The sequence below is a fragment of the Nymphalis io genome, chromosome 5 (assembly GCF_905147045.1).
Source record: "Nymphalis io chromosome 5, ilAglIoxx1.1, whole genome shotgun sequence".
In the NCBI taxonomy this organism is placed as follows: domain Eukaryota; kingdom Metazoa; phylum Arthropoda; class Insecta; order Lepidoptera; family Nymphalidae; genus Nymphalis; species Nymphalis io.
Window position 1 is genome coordinate 10,553,946 of NC_065892.1, and position 23,698 is coordinate 10,577,643.

The window sequence follows — 23,698 nt, forward strand, 5'->3', positions numbered from 1 at the left end:
TGTTATCCGTTAGACATGTTTCTTTATAAAATATTTTATTTTTAACTAAAAATACAATGCGGTGCTTTATAAGTATGTAAATAAGCTATAAAGATCAAATAAAGTTTTCGTCATTCGCATATAAGTTGCATCACCCGCGGGGATCCGCTTTGATGAGCATAAAATATGGTTCGATTATAAGGTGACATACAAAAATTAATTTTATTTTTATTTATTTATTTATTTTGACACTTTATTGCACCCAAACTTGAAAAAGTTGCATGAGGTGCAACAGGCGGCCTTATCGCTAAGCAGCGATCTCTTCCAGGCAACCTTTGGGCAGAGGATCATAATATTTATAAATGGGAAGGGATACAAAAATTAATATGATTAATAAGGAAAAAAAACAAAAAAAAAAACAATATTTAAAAATTTTGAAATTATATATATGTACCTATATTAAATTTAGAATGAAAATATAAATAAAATACTATATATGCACACCGTGAAATATTTCAAACAAATATTAGAAACAATTCACTGGATCCAGTATCCTTTTAGATTTCATCGCAAGTCTTACATCAATGCGAATACCTATAGTTTCAAGTGAATATAATAGTTTTCCAAGAAAAAGAAATCATGACAAATCAAGTTTAGAGATAGAACCGTTAGTCTCAAATATTATTAAAAAAAGACAAGGCATAAAACGATATCATGCGACAACTTCGTATAAATTTATAATTAAAACCACTCGATAATCTTTCATTAAGCATTTTTTACATGTACATGACGTGATTGAATATTTACAGATCGTTTTACTCTCATTCTGTTACCAGTAATTTGACATTCGAAAGAAGAAGACAGAGCATTGTGTATGTTGTATACAGTCAATATACAACTTTCATTGGTATGGGTGATTATCATATAATATAGCAATAGCAATAATGAGTTTCTTACTGCTGCAGCTCGTTCCGCACTCTCCGCGTGTACTCTATAAAGCTCGACTAAGCTTATGTTCTCCGGGTCAACGGCTTCAGCGCCGCGACGAGGCACCAGCTCGAGACCGAGCTTTCTGCAAAACGATATAAAATAAACGTTAACATAATTCGGAGACACTTAATTTGAATATGTAACCACGATCAAAAATATTAATTACGGAGAATATGTTGAAATACAAGTTGAGATGGAAAAAGCGCCACTGCTTTTATTTTTGCTACATACTATTTAACAATATTTCTATATGTTTTATTACCTAATTTAAATTAAAAAAAAACACGAAGAAAAAATATCTCTTTATAGTCATTATACTATTAGTAATTACATGAATTACATAGTATAGTTAAGTATCGTTAGGTAGTTAACAAGTTCATACACCTTAGAAATAAAAGAAAAGGCATAGAAAAAATATTTTTATCCAAAGGTGTCCAAACAAGGTGACACTCATTCGATAACGGAAGTTCATTTTTTTTTTATAGAATAGGACGAGCATATGGGCCACCTAATGTATGGTCACCAACGCCCGTAGACATTGGCATTGTAAGAAATGTTAACCATCGCTTACATCATTAATGCGCCACCAACCTTGAGAACTAAGATGTTATGTCCCTTGTACCTGTAATTACACTAATGTTAATATATACTCATTAAATAATTATTGTTGTTAAAGCTTAAAGTATACATTAAGTAATTGATAATAAGTTAAGTGCACTTTACGATAATATAATACTTCACAAATTATAATAATTAGTTAATTATTAAAAGCTGTCATTAACAACACAAATAACAAACGTAAAGTCCCAATTCCAAACTATTCGAGAAATCGCATGTAGGCACGATGACATGAAATTATTATACTACCTATTATCCTTATATGTTTAAAAACCTGACTGGTGAAACGTTTTTCGAAGGCTCGTGCAAGACGTCATTCCGAGTAAAAAAAAACGAAACCGTGCAAATGTAGGTATACACATACATACATGTGAATATTTTATTGTGAATCACCAAACTGTTACTGAGAACTGGTACCTACCAAGCAATACGGATTACCAATAGGTGCATCCTATTACAAACCTTTTGTATTAAACAAAGTGAAAAACTTAACAGGCAGTATTGTGATTGCAAATTTGCCATACCGCTTAGTGTTAAGCTTACGAATTTGAACCAAGTAAATGAAACGATTTTATTGATCACATTATAGCTATTATTATAATTAGAAATATATTTATTTCGTAATATAATTCTAAAGCCTGTTAACCGGTAACAATAATGAAGCAAAATTTGAACGAACTAACTAGATGAATATATTATATCTGTATTTCATACATGAACATTCTTCCCTAGGAATCATACACATAAAGATGACAATTTGAATAAAGCATCCAATCAACTCACGTAGCAACCGTACAATAATGCTGCATGTCAAGATTTCAAAAATGATGTAACCAAAACGAGTAATGTAAGCGATACCGAGAATACTTAAGCAAATTCAAATATCTGATGGTACAAAATTACAAAAGTTATATAAAACAAAAATTGAAACTGCTCGACATATCGAAACGCGCAAAGTCCTTTGGTAGACATGAAAATTAATTAAAATGATTTGAATTTATTAGCTAATCAAAAATTCCAAATTTCAAGGAAACATACTATTAAGGATAACCTACTTAATTATGAAACAGATTGAATAATGGGTTAATATTTTGCCACACGTATAACTATATACTCACACTATATCAAAATAAAACAAAAATGTGATGATAAATCGTATAATAAGTTCGAATATCAAACAAAAACACATATATATATATTTCTTTCGGCGTGGTGCAGGAAGGTTGCCAAACCAGTTAAACGAGCGTCACTTACTGACGTCGATACCAACCGTCTCCAGAATCCAGATACACGAAATCGTTCAAATTTTATATAAACAAAGCAAAATAATAAATTGCAACTTAAAACGCCATGTGGTTTTTCAATTATATTTATTTCTATTGTGGATTATATTTCCAATGAGATTGAATAAACATTGAGAAATAAGATTAATATAAATTCAGAAAATGTTAATTCAGAAATAGCCTGTCGATCGATTTAATTTTCATGACATTACGCTGATAATTACGTGACATAAAGAGATTTATTTATAATCTTCGTGAAAGGACTACGACTAACGTTAAAATTATCTATTACTAAAGCTGTATTATAATCCAATTTTGGCAAGAAGCAATATATAGGAAAACGTAGGACATATTTACTAATTATTAATTGAATACGAAGTAATTGTCTTACGAAAAAATATAGTACATTTCTGCAAAGAATATAATCAAATGATTTTCTTCTTTTTTTATCCCAGCAAATACATTTTGATATTGGTATAATGTAATTAATTTTAGTAAAAGTTGTTAATTCGGTGTGACAACACTTACTACCAATGACGTAATACATAGGTGATACTGGCAAGGTAAATTAATTAAGAAATGATCACGGCGCGATTTAGTATGTTTTGTACTGCCAACTTACCATTTAATACCAGGTTTGCACAAAAAACCATAAAGATTAATTTTGCTATATTACGCCGCTAAGTTCGGTTCACGCAAACTTACATAATGACACGTAAAATAAGTTTTTCTTCATTTTCAGTTCTAAAGTGAAAGTTTATTTCCAAGGAGACAAGAAGTCAAAGCAGAAAAATCAGCGAGCGTGAACAGCATTAAGGCCTCCGTTCTGAAGTTATTTTCGCAATTATTTTTATAAACGAACTAGATATTTTATATTTGAAAAAAGGAAAATGTTAAGCTAGGGCCAAAAGAAAAATTTAATTAATACTTCGAAGTATCACGCTGAACTGGATTTTTTTTGTCACGGTTTAAAAGTTTAAACAAAATATGGATTCATCATTTTAATCGATCGCTTAAAAAATCTAATTTCCTTGATTCCGGTAAATTACGTTTCAAATTTAGCTAAAAAGGTAACTTCGAGGAAATTACAACCGATGATCGTGGGTCCAAACTCGGGCAACACTGAATTTACATGTGTATTCCACCAACCCGCATTGGAGCAGCGTGGTGGAATAAGCTCGAAACCTTTTCCTCAAAAAGGGGACAGGAGGCCTTTAGCCCAGCAGTGGGACATTTACAGTCTGTTACAGTACTACGAATATATTAAGAAGAGTCATGTTTCATTAAACCTATGTAGCTCACACAAAGTAAAAGTTGCTATGTATGCTGTCATCCGAAAATCAGCTACAAACTACTTGAAGTCTTGAACACCTACTCCTTATCAGAGTTTATCCTAAGTAACATCCATTTTATACCTCTGTTTAAATAATCGACAAAATATATGTTATGACAGGATAAATTAATATTTAGATCATCAATCCATACACAAACATTTTTTTTATAAAAATGAAGCTGTGTAAAATAAAATTTAAGAAGACAAAAACGTTAAATATTACATACAAAAATTGTAATATAATTATTATATTAAAGTAATTTGAAACGAAAACATTTAAGAGATTAGATCTCAGACTAAACTATCAATATCATAGTTACCATACTTAATTGCATATTACAATCGACTTTACATCATGTTATTTAACGTTACGTGAATAACGAATCGAGTTTGCGGATATATCTATAATCTTACATCAGATACAAAATTAGTTAGACGTCTAGATCTCGCACTGTCGTGGAACTGGTATATCAAGTTTTGGTAGCGTTTTTAGCGCATTGAACTTTAGACGTTCATAGTCCTATATTTATATTATATATCGTGGCAAATTATTAATTGGAGATACAAAGTTATATTCAATATCATTCTCTACATTCCTTTATGAATTAGCTTCACACAAAACATTGGGGTTCACGTCATTTAAAAGCCTATTTGAATATATTAGTTTATATTTTTTAACAAAAAATAAGTCTGTAATATAAGCATAATTAAAACATCGTAGAGCTTGCATTAGAAAAATTAATGTAATTTATTGATTGTCCATTAGAAAATAAAATCAATTCAATAAATAATAATTCATTTTTTCATTTATGGTTTTAAGAAAATGTTTCAATGTGTTTTAAAAAAATGGTTTTTTCTTGACTAAATTCATTTATCATTTAACTGTTAAAGTTTTAATAAATAATCGATCATGTAATTTTCTGTTAACTCTGTACAACTTATTAACATTCCATAGAAAAAATTAAATATCTAAATAGCGATGTTTTCTAGTTAATTTTTTGGCCAGACGGTTTACTTATCTATTTTTTTATTAATTTAATGACATAGCAAATAATTTAATACGGTCAGTATCGCGCCAAGTAATCTCAATCTGCGTACCCATCCGGCCTACCCAATACTAATTCATAATCTAAGGCCTCTGACGACTTTTTTCTCAAACGTTCTTCAATTGTAATCTTTTGCAAAATTTACTTTAACAATGATATAAGTTCTCAAGCGAAAACGGCACCCAATTAATAACATAATTGGGTATAATTAATATGTTATTTCTTTTAAGAACAGTACTGCTAAAATGTCTAATTAAATAAGCCTTAATTTTTTGTCGGTACATTTTTCATAGCTGATTTTAAATTAGTGACTCAGCATATATTACTAGCACTACTGCTGCTATAAATTTATTTGACGAAAACTATATATGTACATATATCTACAGAGTTCTTCAAGCAGTTCAAGCAGCTAGTTATAAGTGAAAACTTGACTGGTATGTGTGCTAAAATTAATACCATAGTTTTAAGAATGAATGTACTGTTTGTTTCCCAAATAAATAATTAAAAAAAAGCATTCGGCAAATAAACGCCAGACCGACGAAGATTTTCTCTACGTTTTGACATGAATAGCAATTATATTTAAATATATATAAACAACATTACATGCTTGCCTATCCTGTATCGTAAACGATCCTCTATCTCTCAATTATCTTAGTGTGAAAGTTATATAGCAATGGGATTAACAGTTTTAGTAAGAAATCACCAAAAAACAAAAAACTAAGGTTGCGTTTATAAATTTAGTATTACTTATTTGTTAAAGCAAATTTTGTATTTTTCGATTAAAGGTTCCCGTTTACGGTTTAAATATATTAACATTTAATAGAATAGATAAAATTTAGGTAACGTCAATATTATCCGACTTGAAGATAAATAAATAATTACTTTAAAAATATTAGTAATATGCCATCGAAAAATCGTAAATGGGGCAATGAATTGAGGCATACTACTGAACTCAAATCAAATCTAAAAATAATCACGAGTTCTAGATTTCAGTTATTGTTATAACTTTTTTCAACTTCAATAAAGTTTTTAATAATAATCGTCGATAGATTGATATTGTTAATGTGATATAAAATATACATATAATTATAATAATAAATATATATGTTAAACGACGAAAGCAAAATTCTTGTGTTTGAAATTTCGTAAAAAATTTCAAGCATTTTAGTATTTTTTTTAATGTCATGATACAGTGAATTCTCAAGGCGCATGAGCCTTGCAATTTGCTTTATGTGTAAAAAATAAAAAAGAAAAGATCGAAGCACAGGTAGAACGGTCAAAATGCCTAGCCAATGACAGAGCAGCTGACCTCAGCTCCAGACAAGAACTCTTTGGATAGATTATTATTAATTGTGATGCTCGTGCACATTGGCGAGAGGCGAGAATACAGACGTATATTCATAAAGTTTAATGAATTCTACTTTAATGATTAAGAATGATGAATTAATGTGATACTCATATTACACGTGCGTTAATAAAGAATAATTGCTCGCCACGAAGCTCTTTAAAGCAGAAAATGCATAATTACTTTAGGTTTAAAATATAAGCAACTATATCAAACCGCTATTAAATTTACAAACATTATAATTAAATAATTAAATGTACCTAAAATAATGTTAAATACATCATAATAATACCGAAACTATCATTAAACAAAATATTTTCATACAAAAATAGTTATAGCTGGTTGTTTATCAGATGTCAAAATGTGCATTATATACTATTAAAATTAAAATATTTTTCATATAAAGTACGTGCAAACAAACAATGAGTAGAACTAATATTTAAAGCTTACATAATAATAGGAGTGACCAATGTATTTAATTAAAAGCCGCGAGCAATTTTCACCCGTTACAATCAGTAATCATGTTCATAACCGCTTTAAATTGGCGTACAAAACTTTGAAGCATCCGCTACGGAGAAAACGCAAGAAGTCGAGATAGACAGAACTCGTTCCCCGGTGGATTCTCGAGACTCGACTACTGTGCATTTACTCAGATTTCGGGGAAGCGAGACGGCTAATGTTAGTAGCATCATTGACGCGCGCGAGAAAGAGACAGGCATTGATGCGCATACGCTGCTGTTCGGTAGTGAAACACGCGCTAGTCGACGCTCGAGCCGATCAAGTCGAGTGCGCTTTCCAGTTCGCGTTCTCAACCCATGAGCAGATGGTGTGCGGCGTGGCGGCCGTTTAGCCACTCGTTTTACTCCAATAATTTTGCTTCACTAACCTACGCATCCCAAATAATATGACGTAAAACTGACGTGACTACGTGCAATCGAACGTGCGCTTGTGTTTGTTGTGTAGTGATACGAAAAGACGTGCACGTTTTACAAAATCTCGGCGAGTAAAATAACAGTTACTTTTGAAAAGGTAAGCTATGCTACAAAAGCTCAGAATGTATTGAGACACGCTTAGCGGCTATCGACGACGGTGGAATGCAGTTTGACGGCATACATATGAGCATGTGCAGGAACAAAAGCCTCTTGCATAGCCATCGAAACTTTTTTATTTGCTCTGCTTTCTTGTAAGGGCGGTTCGTTAAACACGACAGATGAAGGTGACGTAAAATGTGCAGGTTATGAATCAAACCAGTTGCGAGGTGTAAAGTCTTCCACAGGTAGCGACTATGCTCTCTATTTACCTGAAAAAAGGGGAAGGGACGCTGTGCCGTTTACTAGGAATTTTATGAATAGAACAAAAGAGACGAGTTACGATTTATTATTATAAATACTTTGTTTGTAAAACTGACTTAATATTGCCACGTACATTTGAATTTTAACAGTCACTTGACTAATAATTATATAATAAATGATTGACATAATTGAATTGCTCATAAATATTATTATAACGACAATCGTTCACTTATTTATTGGATAATTATGTAATTTGCCTATTATTAAATAATTTTCATTCTTCATTATTATTTCAAATATTCCACCGAGGACATATGATAATTACTGACGAATAACACTGATGTTTTGATTTAATTTTGTGTTATCAACCAGGGCAAAATCAACTAAATATTAAAACTGTGTCATTGAGAATTAATTTGTACTTAGTGAAGTTCATATTATTTTCGTTTCTAAAACATTTCGATTATGCGAGCATCTACAAATATAGGACAAGTACACACCTACCTACAAAATCATATAAAATATTTAAAAGTAATTTCTAGAAGTTTGTAAAGATTACACATTTTTTTCTATAATAACTCTATTTACATAATATAATACGTTATTATACGGTATGTGTTTAATGTTACATTCATTAAAAAATCGATCTTTACAAGAAATATAAAACTTTATCCTTTGATTGCATTCATTGTTAAAATAGCATTGTAATAAAAAAAAAATTTTAAGTTATAAATCTTTTTAAATTCCATCCGAGTAAAAAACACGAATTCTCAAAACATATTTGAATAACAAATTACAATGCGCTCGACGCGACTAGAAGATAATGCGATGGGTTTGAACAACCATTCCCATGATCATAATTATTAGTATTAGGGTTTAAAGTGAAAAATATAAGAAAAAATAACTCGATGACTACACTTGACAGTAAAAAAAAACGGTTACAGCTCGTCGATTCCTCGAATCGTGTGTTAACGTTACGGTATCTTCTATTTGCTTTTAATATGTGAAACGAATGATAAGAATTTTAAGTTTATCTTTGATGGAGTTATGAAATTTAACTTTAAAAATCACATTATTTTCTACATAGAAAAAAGTAAAAACTTAAATTTCGGTGGCTAAATAAATACAACGTGTAATACATTCAGCATGTAGTTCATTGCACGGGCAATGAGCATATCTTTAACAGGTCACAATCAAGGAATTCTTGTCACGGACTATGCCCGCCACCTGCATAGTGATCCAGAACACACGATAACCTTTATCCCCGTATATATGGGTCTATTTGAATTTAACGTTCTTTACTTTAAGACTAGATTTTTTTTTACGTCTAAATTTATTTATCTTATATTATAAATCCAAAGGTTTATTTGGATGTTACTTTCTCGATCACGCTCGAACGATAAAATAAATTGTTATCAAATTTAGTAAAAAACTATGTACGTTTCATTTGAATTATATATTCGAAGGGATCAGCTAGTTCAACATATGTTTAATTATTTATTTACGTCACGAATGTATAAGCAAAGACACACAGACAAACGGGTTCACCAATCCATATTAAGACATGTTGTTGTGCACGTGTGATTTAAACAAAACGACGACCGAACAAATAGGATTCCGACGGTTCGGAATGTACAAAAAATACAGTAATATCTCATACAAACATGACTGACTTGACTATAAAATGATTAACGCGTAAAGTAAAAGCAGAGTCAGTAATTAAATTTTTCACAAGAAAGTTACCAAATTGTGTCATGTCTTATGCTTCGTATCATTTGTATACTTTTGCAGAGTCAGCTCTTTGTCAACTATCGTGAATCATTAATGTGTAATGTAGTTTAAAACAGTGCATTGTGTATTACAAACACGCGATAACAATTAGTCTGACAAGTTTTTCAATACGCGACTTGTATCTTGATTAACTCGCAACTTTGACCTTTGTGATAACGGTACATCTGGCGGATCATTATAATATTGCTAAGACGGACCGATGTCACTCCACTTATATAATGAGGACATACAATTACCGCTACTTCGTGTTTTTATTTAAAAGCTATTGCTTGAAAATTGTTGTTTTATTATAACATTCAAAGAGTGTTTTAAGCATTTTTATGAATATAGTTTGATATTTTACGATGATTACTCTTTGTATTAAGAACAAACCCATCGCGAAACGGAAATACCTATTATGAGAAAAATGCCGTCATTAACTTGAATATAAAAATATCATAAATTTATAATCATGTAATAATGAATAATCCATCATTTCAAAGCATGTTACATGAAACTTATACCTTTATTGCAACCACAATGTAGGTTTTGGAGCGCATTTCCGTATTATGATATTATATTGGTGACTGGTAAAGGACGGCGGATGCGATGACCGATATTACCTAAAGGCTTATCTTACTCACTCCCATTCATAGAAATAGATGAAATATTTATACGTATCTTTTTTTTAATGAATATAAAATGCGTCTTATTATTTCAGACCCCTTTATGTTTATATCAGGTACATAGATTGTGTAATTTAGGAAATAACTTGCAAAAGAAAAATGTTTTAAGTGAACACAATTAAAATTACACAATTATTTCTTGTTCAGTATAACATTAAAGAAAAAAATTAACTGTATTGTTTTTCCAATATTTTATTTTCCCATAAAATCTACGAGGTAAACAACGTGGAACGATGCAATAGTCAATGGAGTTAATTATATCGGACTAGACGTCATCGTCCGGCGAACACCACGACATAGCTAGATCACGTAGATAACACCAGACGACAATTCACCATTCACTCGCATTCTAATATATGTCGACATTTCTTTACATAAATTATTTCTTTTACGTGATAGAAAGGACAAATAGATTACGACGTGTTATAAATAGCTTTCGAGTGTAACGATGCGTTAATCCTCGTACATGAGCGTAAAATTATTACCGAGAATAGATAAATGTACGTAGATTCTTTCCCACGATCGTATTGCTTGGACTATGGGAGATGTAAGTACTGGACGGCCGCGTCCGTCTGCCGTAATTAGTATTAGAGGACCGGCGCGTGCCGGCAGCTGTTAACAAGCCCAAACCATTATAGCCGATAACATTACACTATCCTTAAGTCAGTCAAGCCAACAAAAAAACGAAGTAAGCCGTTTTGGTGTTCGAAAATTAAATGGTTATTGAACTGAAACAAAAACCTGCACGTGGTATAAAATATCAAACATCTTCGAATTTTTTCGCCTTTTATTTTTTTTATCTATTTGAAACAATGGAAAAATCGTTTCTTAGTATGCTTCTATACAGATTTAACAAGCTTTAATACTTACGCGGAACTTGAACAATCATACGCAGTTATATGTCATAAATCGTGGACTATACGTACGTTCGCTCAGCTACTTGACTCCCTACGCTTGGCTTTTATTTGTTAACAGGTACCTTAAATAGACAATGAATACGACAAAAAGGAAATATATTCTAAAGAAACTGTTTCCTAATTTTTATAACCAAATGAAATGAAGCAATACCGTAGCCATTTTTAGTTATTTATTTTAATGGTATTTGTGAAATTAAGTTAATCGTAGACTTCGACGTGCCAAACCGGCAAAGGTTGTCGCTACCCGGACTGGTAAACTGGTTTCCGCGTAAAATTCGCTTTGCCACGCGATGCATCACTCTGGACTGAGGGCGGTAAGGCAATGGGAGAAGAGGAGGGGAGGTTGAAAACGCAGGAGGCGAACCGCGGTCGACGACCCGCCTCAGGCCCTGCGTTTGCGCACCATTCGCCTTACCGCAACCAGGGCCAATCCAAGCCAAGAGAATAATGAGATTATGATGGAATGTGAAACAATATGAATACAATATTGACAAATATGTATAGATTCAATTTAATAACATTACAGATTGATCAGTCACATAATAATGTAAGTTAAACAACATCGTACGATAGAATAGATGCGACGCCTACATTCTTAAGACAATTGTAGGCGACACTGATAAAAATTATTAATTTTTGTTCCCCTCACGACTTAAGTAAAATTTATCTTAGACACACGACACCGCGTAGGAACGGGATCAAGAAGTCGTCAAGGTTGGATCCATTTGTGATGAATTGCCACTTATGATAGTTGGTACCCATTTATGTTATATTTATCTTACCGCTCATTCAGGTCAATTTAATATCGAAGACTTAGTTTGTCGTCATTAAGAAACATGCATGTTAAGCCTAAGACGAAAAAAAAGTTCTAAAAATTACTTTAAATTACGCGTATGAGTGGACACGTATTCAAATCATGAGAGGTCATCGATTTAAAGAAACGTAACTCGTATAATGACATGTAACCAAATATGGTAGCTGTAATTGTCGCTTAACGGGATTCTGAACATCTGACTAACAATTCAACGCAATATGAAATCTTCCAGACTCATAAAACTATCATATCGAAATAAGTGTGAAAAATAAATATACTGTCGATATCGGTATTCATCTTCCTTTGGTTTATTTAAAAGTATTAATAGAATTTAAAATGGGCGCAATAAAGTTGCCGTTTAAGTTAATCTCGTATGAATAACAGACGCTGTTTGTATTTTATTTGTTTATAGTGACTCCTTATGGTGACGATTGTGTTTAATTATAGATTTTTCTATAAATTGAATGCTGGTACTTTGAAACTGTAAAACGTGATGTTTACTTTGTTATAGACACAGACGAGACTGATTCGAGATGGCTGTGTTCGGATTGGCATCTGCGGTAGCGGGCTTTGTCAAAGTCCGCTACCTCATCGACAAGGCTGTCATCGACAATATGGTCTTCAGGATGCATTATAGAATCACTTCGGCCATTATGTTCCTGTCGTGCATCCTTGTTACTGCTAACAATCTAATCGGTGAGTTTCCTTAAGCACTATTTACCTAATTTACAAATTGCCCGTCATTTAGAATTTAAATATACTTTTGTTTCAAACACTATGAACGTTTTTAATAATCTAATTAGCGAGTTTCCTTAAGCACTATTTATCTAATTTATAATTTACCGATCATTTAGAATTTAAATATACTTTTGTTTCAAACATTATGAAAGTTTTTTAATAAGCAAAAAGAGAAAGTAAGTAGTTAATCGGGAACAGTATTAAGTTACGAATTGTTCATGAAATATTATCCATGTTAATTAACACCAAAGTCTTGACCTGGAAATAGTGGACTAATAACCTGGGCATAGGCGAAAATAACCGTCTGTCTGGTCAATCATCTCAGAACTCGGAGAAAATGAGTCATTTTAGTACATTGTTGAATAAGCCATCTGGAAGTAATGTAACAGTTACCCAAATTAGGACGTCATGAGTAAATTTATTGTACACACAAATACCGAGGCGAGTACGAAGGTGATAAGGTTGAAATCATTGAACGAATTGAGCCACTGAATTATTACGTATATAAAAAAATAGAATCTTTTTAAGAAACATTAACGAATTTACAATTATTACTTAATAGGAGCATTAATGTTATTTGAAGATACTCAATCAACTCCCATAATACATAATATGAAATCTTGTTATTGCAATGACTTTTAAAATAATTTTAATAGCGGACATCATTTATTAATAAATATGAATTACATATAACTCATCCTCCATATTAATTAATGTATGAATTATACGAAATGAGTTAAAATACATATAACTTAAAATAATTTTATTAAATAGCAAAACTAAAAAATTATTACAAAGCACATAATATAAATAAAATACGCTCAAACTTAAATATGTAAACTATTCATTTTTATTACAAATTATGCTACCAAGTTGAGAAGACCTCAAGTGGCAACAAAACTGTAAGAACGACCACCGCATATTGTTTATGATTGCGTTATCACGTGCCCCTTGTTTATAATACTACCAATATAAACAGCCACTTAATCACGTAGCGAAGAGCCAAACAACTAATATCCCCTATTGTTTTGAACTTCCTAACTAAATTGAATATTGGTTTTGTTGGCGAAAAAATATTTTAAGAAATGTCGTCGTTGTTATTTCTTTCACATCTATCCTTGAATAATAATTAGATTTTGAACAATTTTCCTTATTAAGTTTAACCTTTCATCGTAATTATTGTGAGTCAGAGAGAATTTTGTTCCGCTTTACAGCGACAATTATCTAAGTAAATAAAGATCGATTTAATCAATCTGTTGATGTTGGAAATTTGAAAAAAAAAACAACTGTATCGTGCCATACCCTTATTACATATGCAGTATTTCTTCTGCGTAATTAACTTCTAAACTAACCAACCCGCATTGGAGCAGCGTGGTGGAATAAGCTCCATCAATCTCCTCAAAAAGGGAGAGGAGGCCTTAGCCCAGCAGTGGGACATTAACAGGCTGTTACTGTTACTGTAATTAACTTCTAGTTTCTTTGTTTTTTTTTATCGTAAATTTTATAGTTTGTAGGTTAAGATTCCATGGTAGAAACTCTAATATAATTCATCTTATCTACAGAGCTAACATTTGCAAACCATATATTGTACTAGGTCACGTTTCAAATCATAAACATTTATTATTGAGAAGAAGTATAAAGGTAGGTACACATTTATACTACTCAACATATTCAATCTCTTTCGAGCAAGTTTTTAATATAAAATGTATCGCTTAACGTAAAAGATATTTACTAGAGAATATATCACTTTTACAACCTATACAAAAAACCGAAGCTGGGGACAGTTATTGCATAATTAAATATAAAATAGTTAACGATACAACTTGTGGTTCAGGATTTCATCATTGTCCTTGCGTCATCAAAAGGCTTGACGAAATCTACAAACTTAACTTCACTTATTACGTTAACAAATAAACTGAATCATTGTTTTATTATATTTATATATTATTATGACAACATTTTTTTTTTTAGACATTATTTTAATATTTCATAATTATTAAAAAAATGGCGTAGATATGTATTAAATAAATTATCACTTCCAAGTGTGTAAAAGGGTTAATATTAGTATTTGCATTTTACAATCACTGCAATGTTGCAAGCTATGGTGTTTAATATTATGGGACCACATCAGCAGGCCAGGTGCAGGTTATCAAAACCGCACACGTAGCGATAAAGCCTACTCGAGGCGGTTGCTAAGCAAAACTACTTGATACTGCAATAATAGCAAAATATAAAAATATACGAACCGCTAATCGAATAATTATATACTTTTGAGAAGTATATTCCATATCATATAGGGACAACTAAATAATATTAAATATTTATATTGATTTATCAACCGTGATTCAGTATGTACTCAAAATCAATTTTATTTAATGTATTTAATATATTGGTCATTCGTTTCCTTTATTTACTTTAAAAACGACGTTATAATATAAATATTACAGAGGTCGATTAGAGATAAGCTTGCTCCTCTTTATATAACAAAGTTTAACCTTTGTTTAATATCTAAATCAATATACCATATATTATATATTATATATATCTTAAGCCTCGAATTTTCAATCTTGTTATTTTCAGATACATTTGTTACTTAGTTTGTTTAATGATCATAGTCTATTTTGAGGTTAGGTATCAAAATGAAAATCTCGAATGTTCTGTTTACTAGACCTGAAGTTTACCGTGACCTAGAATAGGGCTAGAAGCCTAGATCGTTAGAAATAATGCAACATATGTTGTAAGTATTTTTCCTAAAATATGAAGACAACTCATTTTTACAGTACAGCAGTTAGGCTAAGGTCTCCTCTCCCTTTTTGAGGAGAAGGTTTAGAGCTTATTCCACCACGCTGCTGAAATGCGGGTAGAATACACATGTGACATAATTTTAATGAAATTAGACACATGCAGGATTCCTCACGATGTTTTCCTTCACCGTCAAGCACGAGATGAATTATAATCACAAATTATGCACATAACAATTCAGTGGTGCTTGCCCGGGTTTGAACCCCTGATCATCGGTTAAGATTCACGCGTTCTAATTACTAGGCCATCTCGGCTTTCATTTTTACCAAAAAAAAAAAAAATTATATATAGAACGAGACAATTTTTGATATTCATTTCGAATTCATTTGACATTTTACAACATCGGATAGTTGATCTATAACCGTCATATTAAGCAATAGCAATCAATGTTAGTAATTAACCTATTCACGGGGCGCCCGTATTAGTCAGTACCTGTATTCTCATCAATTACCAACGAAGATGACCTAAATTAATTAACTGCCTTCGCATATGTGCAATGTGCAGTTTATTTATGTCATTTGCATCTTTATTGCTTAATGTTTATCTTTGTTATAACGAGGAGCGCGTGGCGTGCATTTCATAGAATCACTGCTTTAGGAATCAGTTAGAATGACACATAGTTTGTTTAATACAGAATTATTTGTATTTTTAATCTCGAAATAAGTTGTCTGCAATATATAATTTTCATAAGTAAAATTTGACAAAAAATGTAACTAGATCATTTTGATAATTTCACTAAAATCGATATTAGTATATTTATACCAATACCGTAACGACTTTCTTCGATCGAATTTCTTGACCTAGGATGATATATTATAAGGCAATTCGATGATAAACGTTCTAACTATGCTAAGTGCTCGTTATAGGGCAATTAGCAACTGTGCGACTGCTTCAATTGGCACTAATCTTCTAACTATTTATTCAGTTCACGCAAATATTATTTACATCTTACTGAATTTCACTAGACAATCCAATATATACGGATAGGTCAGTTTATTTTTTGAGCGTATAGTAATACGCTGATTATTTTGTACCTTTGCCTCGCGATTTTCTAATTGCTTTTAAAATGAATATATCAAAGTTTTAATATACGATATCAGTGACTCCATGTTAACAACACACATTGTTGTTACAAAGAACGTTTAGATATACACACTGGCAGATCACATTTAGTTCAATGTCATATAACAAATAACAATAAAAGGGCAGTATACAGAGAAATTTATATAATATAACAAGCGTCAGTAAAAAGGTTTTATATAATATTCGTATAATGATCCTTAATATTTAATTATTATTAATTGAATCCTGGATTTAGTCATTGCTTTGATAGGTTCATTGCAAATAATAATACATGCAGTTTATTTAATTTGCCTTATGGAGTAATATACATATTACTGGGAATTTGCAAACGTGATTTCATTGTCAAACTTCGCAGAACTGCATTATGATTGTACCGTAAAATGTTTGAACCGACGCAATGTAGATACAAATCGAAAAACATTTAAATTTAAAAATGCTAAATGTTTTCATTTATTTAAATTATAAATAGTATAACCCTCGATACGGACAAGGTGATCAAGTCACGACCGACAATTACGGCAGGTGGGGGCAGCTGCACTATTAAACTCAACATTAGTGTCATCCGCAATATACGATACAATGTCGAGGACGCGTGAGAAATCTGTAATACATCCTACTTCATAGATAGCACTCACGTTCCGCATATGTAAAGAAAAAAATGCAGAATAATATATGAGTGTTCTACTAATGCATTGTGATGTTATTGTAATATGTACGAAATTTAGAAGCATTTATTCAAAATTTCATATGCGCTTTTACATATTCAAAGACAATTGAATTTTAACTAAATTTCAATCATTTTTTAAATAATTGACATCATTCGCAGACCAAATCACACCAAGACCAATATTTTTTTTTTATTCTAGGTGACCCGATTTCTTGCATCAGTGATGGAGCCGTTCCAACGCACATCCTTAACACTTATTGCTGGATCACTTACACGTTCACACTGCCCTACAGCGGATCTAAAGGGATTGCCCACCCAGGTCTCGGCAACGATTACGAAGAAGAGAAACGCATCCATTCATACTATCAATGGGTGCCATTTATGCTGTTCTTCCAGGTAAATATAATAAAACAAAAGACAGTTAACTTACCTGTTTTCATTACAATGAACACAAAGTGTGTTCATGTAAAGGTTTTTGTTAAGTACGGATGTGAAAAAAACCATTTGTTATTAAATTATATTAAAAATGAAATACATTTTTAACTACGATAATTATTATTTACAATGTATTTAAATATACGTTAAAGTAAATGCTTGTAAATACTGCTAAGCTTATTCCACTACGCTGCTCCGATGCGGATTTGGTGGATACACATTTGGCAGATTTGAACCTGCGATCTTCGGCAAGATTCACTTGTTTTATCCACTGAGCCTTCTTGGGAACGATATGTTAGCAATAATTCATCTTTATTTTCAGGGTCTGCTATTCTATATCCCCCATTGGATTTGGAAGAACTGGGAAGAAGGCAAAGTACGCATGATATCTGATGGAATGCGCGGAACATTAGGCACAATTGCCGACGATAAAACGAAGAGTCAGGTAAACAAAATAATTAATATACATAATAAAATTGTTACTCGTTCAAATTGAACTTAATTGATATAACTATACGGTTCAAGTTTATTTAAATAAGATTTTATAATGTCAGGAGACATCGATATTGTTATTTAGTTATTTCCTTTATCATCTTTGTACACAGATACGTAAATAAGCAACCGTAATTTTACGCAGGATTTCTGTTTTAATGTGTCGTGTCTCATCATGAGCATAGTGTCCAGTTCCATCAATTGGTACAATTAAGATAAGACGTACTAATAAAACTCGACGTCCCTAATAATTGACCCCCGATCTTTGTTTCATAATGTGATTGAAGAATGCCTTAACAATTTATGTAAAAGATTTTGTAGTTATTTGTACTTTATATGATAATGACATTAATTTATTTTGTTTCAGAATCGCTTGGTCCAATACTTGCTCGATACACTTCATATGCATAACACATACTCTTTCGGTTACTTCTTCTGTGAAGTTCTTAACTTCGTTAATGTTGTAAGTAATGTAATCTATTATTAGACGTCATGATCTACAACTAATATGGTGCAGTAACAGCCTGTTAATGTCCCACTGCTGGGCTAAGGCCTCCTCTCCCTTTTTGAGGAGAAGGTTTGGAGCTTATTCCACCACGCTGCTCCAATGCGGGTTGGAATATACATGTGGCAGAATTTCAATGAAATTAGACACATGCAGGTTCCCTCAGGATGTTTTTCTTCATCGTCAAGCACGAGATGAATTATAAACACAAATTAAGCACATGAAAATGCAGTGGTGCTTGCCCAGGTTTTAACCCACGATCATCGGTTAAGATTCACGCATTCTAACCATCTTGGCAATTTACTAATACTAATATGGTATATTACTAATAATACTATTATTCTTAGGTTGGCAACATCTTCTTTTTGGACACGTTCCTTGGGGGTGCATTCTTGGCTTACGGAACTGACGTGGTTAAATTCTCCAACATGAACCAGGAGCAACGTACTGATCCTATGGTAAGTAAATCATACAAAAACATCCCGTTAATGTTCCACTACTTAACCTAGGGTTACTCTCCTTTTTGGGGAAAAATTTGGAGCTTTTTCTACCACACTCAAATAGGGATTGGATAAACATGTGGTGGATTGATGACATTTAAAACTTATTTTAGTTTACTAAACTTTTTTATTATTTTGTCATTTCAGATCGAAGTATTTCCCAGAATCACGAAATGTACTTTCCACAAATACGGAGCTTCTGGAACGATCCAGAAACATGATGCCCTGTGTGTTCTCGCTCTGAACATCCTCAATGAGAAGATATTCATTTTCCTTTGGTTCTGGTGAGCAAGCGTTTATAATTACACACTTTTTAAATTATTTGACTGCATGCATTTAAAAATAAGAGAACTTCAAAACCTTTATATCAACTAATCGTAATTATAAACAACCTTGATTCGGTGAACGAACCTAACGCGGACTAAATTATCGTTGCTTTGTGATTCAAGGCTTCATTTATATGAAGTTTTATCTTATATAACAAAAAATCCAGTTACGTCACTTTAATAATGTTTTTTTTACGATTTCCAGGTTTATTATCCTCTCCGTTGTTTCCGGCTTGGCTCTCGTTTACTCAGCTGCCGTCATTCTTTTACCGAGTACCCGCGAGACTATTCTTAAAAGGCGATTCCGTTTTGGATCTCCCAATGGAGTGGAGGCTCTTGTTAGAAAGACACAGGTTGGTTAGCTCGCTATATATTATTATTGAGTTTAGATTTAGAATAATTTAAGCGAAGAAGAATTAAAATCGATTTTTATATGTAAAAGATAGCCTAAAATAATGAATAAAATTTTAGGTTGGAGACTTCCTTCTTTTGCATCTTCTTGGACAAAACATATCGCTACGCGTTTTTGGCGAGGTATTGGATGAGCTAGCTCGTCGACTTCACCTTGGCTCTAATCCACCGTCCGCGCCTTCCACGCTCGAAATGGCACCGATTTATCCCGACATCGACAAATTCTCTAAGGAAACTGAGACGTAAGGTGGTGCCGATGCTAACTTGCAATATAATCCTCTCAGAAAAATTAAACCTTATAAAATAGATTGTTCCAACACCTTTTTCGAGATATATCTGTTACTTCCGATATTACCTTAATATGATGTTTCTCAAATCTTGTGTTCGAACTTTGATCGATATAATGAGGATATATTGCTTAACAATGAATGTGTATTAAGCGGTTACTATTTCAGTAGTTGGTCGTGTACATTGACTATGCAAATTATTAACGTTCATGACATTCCTTTGTTTTAACTTAGAAAATATTACTTTTTGCAAGCAGCCGTATTTGCTTTAGTAAAGCATAAGATTTCGGACTTGAGGTCTCAATAAATTTACAGCCATGTTTTGACCAACATTAGTTAAATGATTGTTTTAAAAAATGAATTTATTAAACTTCAAAACGCTAAAGACTGTTTGCGTAGTTTTAATTGGTTAAACATTTTTGGGGTATTTGAAAATATGTATAGTTTATATGTATACGAAATATTGTATACATTGTCAAACATTTAATTATAATAGGTATATAATAATTATTTGTGATAAGTTTAAAAATGAAGTTAATCTCATTTACGAAAAGAATGGCATACATATCACCAGCTCAACATTCTGTTTGTCATATAAATAAAAAGAATGACAAACGAATACATTATATTTTGATTATTATATATTTAAAATTATCGTAAACTAGATATTCCATTTAATGAAAAGACAAGTTATATAAAAGGCAAATAAAGTAAAGTACAAACGGTTCCTTTGGTAATGATAAGTTTGACATTTGACATGGCTTTTGATGTTTTCGTTTATTTTAGTACTAGTAGGTTAAAAATATTTTGTGCAAAAGGCAAGGTGTTTATTCTGTAGTGGTTTATACTCAACTGTATCACTCAAACATTAGTGCCATTTAACTGATACTTTTCAGAATTCACTCATCATATATGCATTTTAAAGAAATGTCTTTAAAACAACAGATTTTATCATTCCGTAAGCATTGTATTCCTTTTTATATAATTATTTAGGTTAGGTATAAGTGGTTATTACAGTCAATTAAGCCATATTCATTATGATATTAAGATCTTATAGTACTGGACTACCAAGAATCTCTTGTATCGTACATAAAATAGCATAATAAGTCCCCGATATATTGATAATATAATATTTTTTTATACTAAGTATTATGATAAAAGTTAGAAATAAATCATATATAGTCCTTCGTACTTTTATTACGATTTTGCAAGTAATTAATAGTACGTAATATTTTATATGCAGCTTTTTTTTTCTTTTTCGCATTGATGTTTATAGCGTTAGTTAACCGATTTTATTTAGCCCAATGAAATTATTACTAGATTTTAGGAGACTTTGTAACGTTGGTCCACTATGATCCTCGTTAATTCATAAAAGTTTCATGAAACGCTGACACATTTATCATTCCGATATCAAGACTTGTAAGAACTTGCCCGACTATTTTAATTGTATTTTTGGTATTGTACCTATGAATTAAACAAATCATAAAACATTTCTGTTGTTGTTTTATTTATATATTATATATTATGTGGTTTTGAATTTATCTATTGTTAGTGTAATATGGTTTTATAACTGAAGAAGTATTTGTTTTTGTATTACTTTATTTCAAGTGATACAATAAGAATTTATTTCAAGTTCCTGTTACTCATGTATAGTTTTAGATATGATAAAAAAAAAATATGAAAAATAAGATGATAACATTCAACACTTACGGTTGAAACTGTTTAACATTGATGGTTTGGTAAATCATAATAATGATAATTATTATTATTTTTATACTGTCTTAATATCATTAAATAAGTATTTGTTTAATATACTTTTGTTCCTCTGCCCATCGAGGTCCATTCTTATAGAAACTGTTTTAACTATATGTAAATAAATTACTAAATATTCTAGCAAGTCTAACTTCACAAAAAAATATTGATGTCGAATGCTGAGAGGACAGAAAACATTAAAGTCATGGATGTAATTATGTAAAGTGGATATATTTGCATTGCATTAAAACCTTTGTTCTCCGTAATTGTTATCAAAATAACTTTTAAAAATATGTTAATTTATATTCTTTAAATCATGTCCTCTTCACTACATTTTTTTAAACAAATTTTATATGAAATAGAAATAAATATATGCCTTCTGTTTTCGTAATTGTTCCCTTTTTGCTCTGAAGCTATCTATCACAAGACTTTTTTGTTGAGATCAAGTAATTGAATAATAATAACACCAACCTTCGACTTCTATTGCAAAATATTTTTTATTAAATTTTCAGTGAGGGGCGAGACGCGTTTCTACACTATAAATACATTTTCTTAATTCAATAAGTTTTTATTGAAACAGCAAAATAAATTTATTTTGCTATTATTAAATAGGGTGCTTAACATGAAATCGACAAAGAAGCGATTATATTAGTGAATAAACGCTTGTCGGGTAAAAAATACAAACAAACTCAACCCAACAATAAACAAATGTATATGTGTACATATGTCGCTGTATTACCTAAAAAAACCTGAACCCGTTTTTTAACGCCAATATGTACAGGAATGCAACATTACGAACTTCCTAACTTTTGGCTATTACTGAGAACTCATGACAGAAAAACTCAATAGCTGTTTACTTGCCCGCGATTCGATTCTCAATATACAGCCTTATACGCATGCCACTTGACCAAGGAGTAATTCTAATACAATCAGACACATCAACCAATATACATACAAAAGCCACCACAAGAAAACCATGACCAATAATCAAACCAATATCTATCTAATGTTATGTACGTATAAAGGTTATAAATTAAATGTCAAAAAACAATAGAATACAAAATAAATAAGAGTACCAAAATCCTTTAACAAAAACAATCAATTATTAGAAAAAAAACGTACTAAATAAATCCTAATACAGTTGTAACATTACAGTTAGAGATGGATGTCAGAAAGCTGATAGCAAGAAAAAAAAATCATAAGCGAAATAAGAATAAGAATTTTCTAGAATAAAAAAAAAACTCTACATGCTTAAGATATGCATAGACATACCATTAACCCGAATATATCTTGTTAGTATTCTGTCATTAAAATAAATTGCTAGTTTAGAAAATTCTAGACATATTTATTTGAGACTATTCGCAATCCACGCTGATAGTTATCAAATTCAAATTTATTATTTCTAAAATTAATACTAGCTGTATCGCACGGTTTCACCCACGTTAAACGTTACTGCTCCGCCCCCTTGGATAATATAATGTATAGCTTTCTCGTTGAATGGACTATATTTAATGCAAAAACATATTTTTCAAATTGGACTGTAGATCTTGTGACTTTACCGCATTCAAACAAACTCTTCAGCTTTATATATTCGCATAGATTGATCGATTAGACTTATTTATATAAA

At 31.4% G+C, this 23,698-nt stretch overlaps 2 protein-coding genes across 3 annotated transcripts in view; one reads left to right on the forward strand and one right to left on the reverse strand.

Moving 5' to 3' along the window:
* The window catches only part of LOC126768612 (dedicator of cytokinesis protein 3), a 51,252-nt gene that overhangs the window by 22,242 nt on the left and 5,312 nt on the right, over positions 1 to 23,698 (reverse strand). For both annotated transcript variants that reach the window (XM_050486802.1, XM_050486803.1), the window contains exon 5: positions 937 to 1,051. In XM_050486802.1, coding sequence (XP_050342759.1) covers positions 937 to 1,051 — 115 coding nt within the window. The remainder of the gene's footprint in view (positions 1 to 936; positions 1,052 to 23,698) is intronic.
* Positions 7,367 to 21,811, forward strand: LOC126768680 (innexin inx3). The gene is made up of 9 exons (XM_050486934.1): positions 7,367 to 7,623; positions 12,585 to 12,769; positions 17,563 to 17,759; positions 18,121 to 18,243; positions 18,658 to 18,753; positions 19,143 to 19,253; positions 19,443 to 19,579; positions 19,827 to 19,974; positions 20,093 to 21,811. Exons 2-9 carry the CDS (start codon positions 12,607 to 12,609, stop codon positions 20,276 to 20,278), a joined length of 1,161 nt encoding a protein of 386 aa, XP_050342891.1. The 5' UTR covers positions 7,367 to 7,623; positions 12,585 to 12,606; the 3' UTR covers positions 20,279 to 21,811.

Coding starts and splice junctions, on each gene's coding strand:
- LOC126768680 (XM_050486934.1), top strand. CDS start 12,607: ATGGCTGTGTTCGGATTGGCATCTGCGGTAGCGGGCTTTGTCAAAGTC. Junction 17,760..18,120: donor CATTTATGCTGTTCTTCCAG/GTAAATATAATA, acceptor CTTTATTTTCAG/GGTCTGCTATTCTATATCCC. Junction 19,975..20,092: donor CTCTTGTTAGAAAGACACAG/GTTGGTTAGCTC, acceptor ATAAAATTTTAG/GTTGGAGACTTCCTTCTTTT.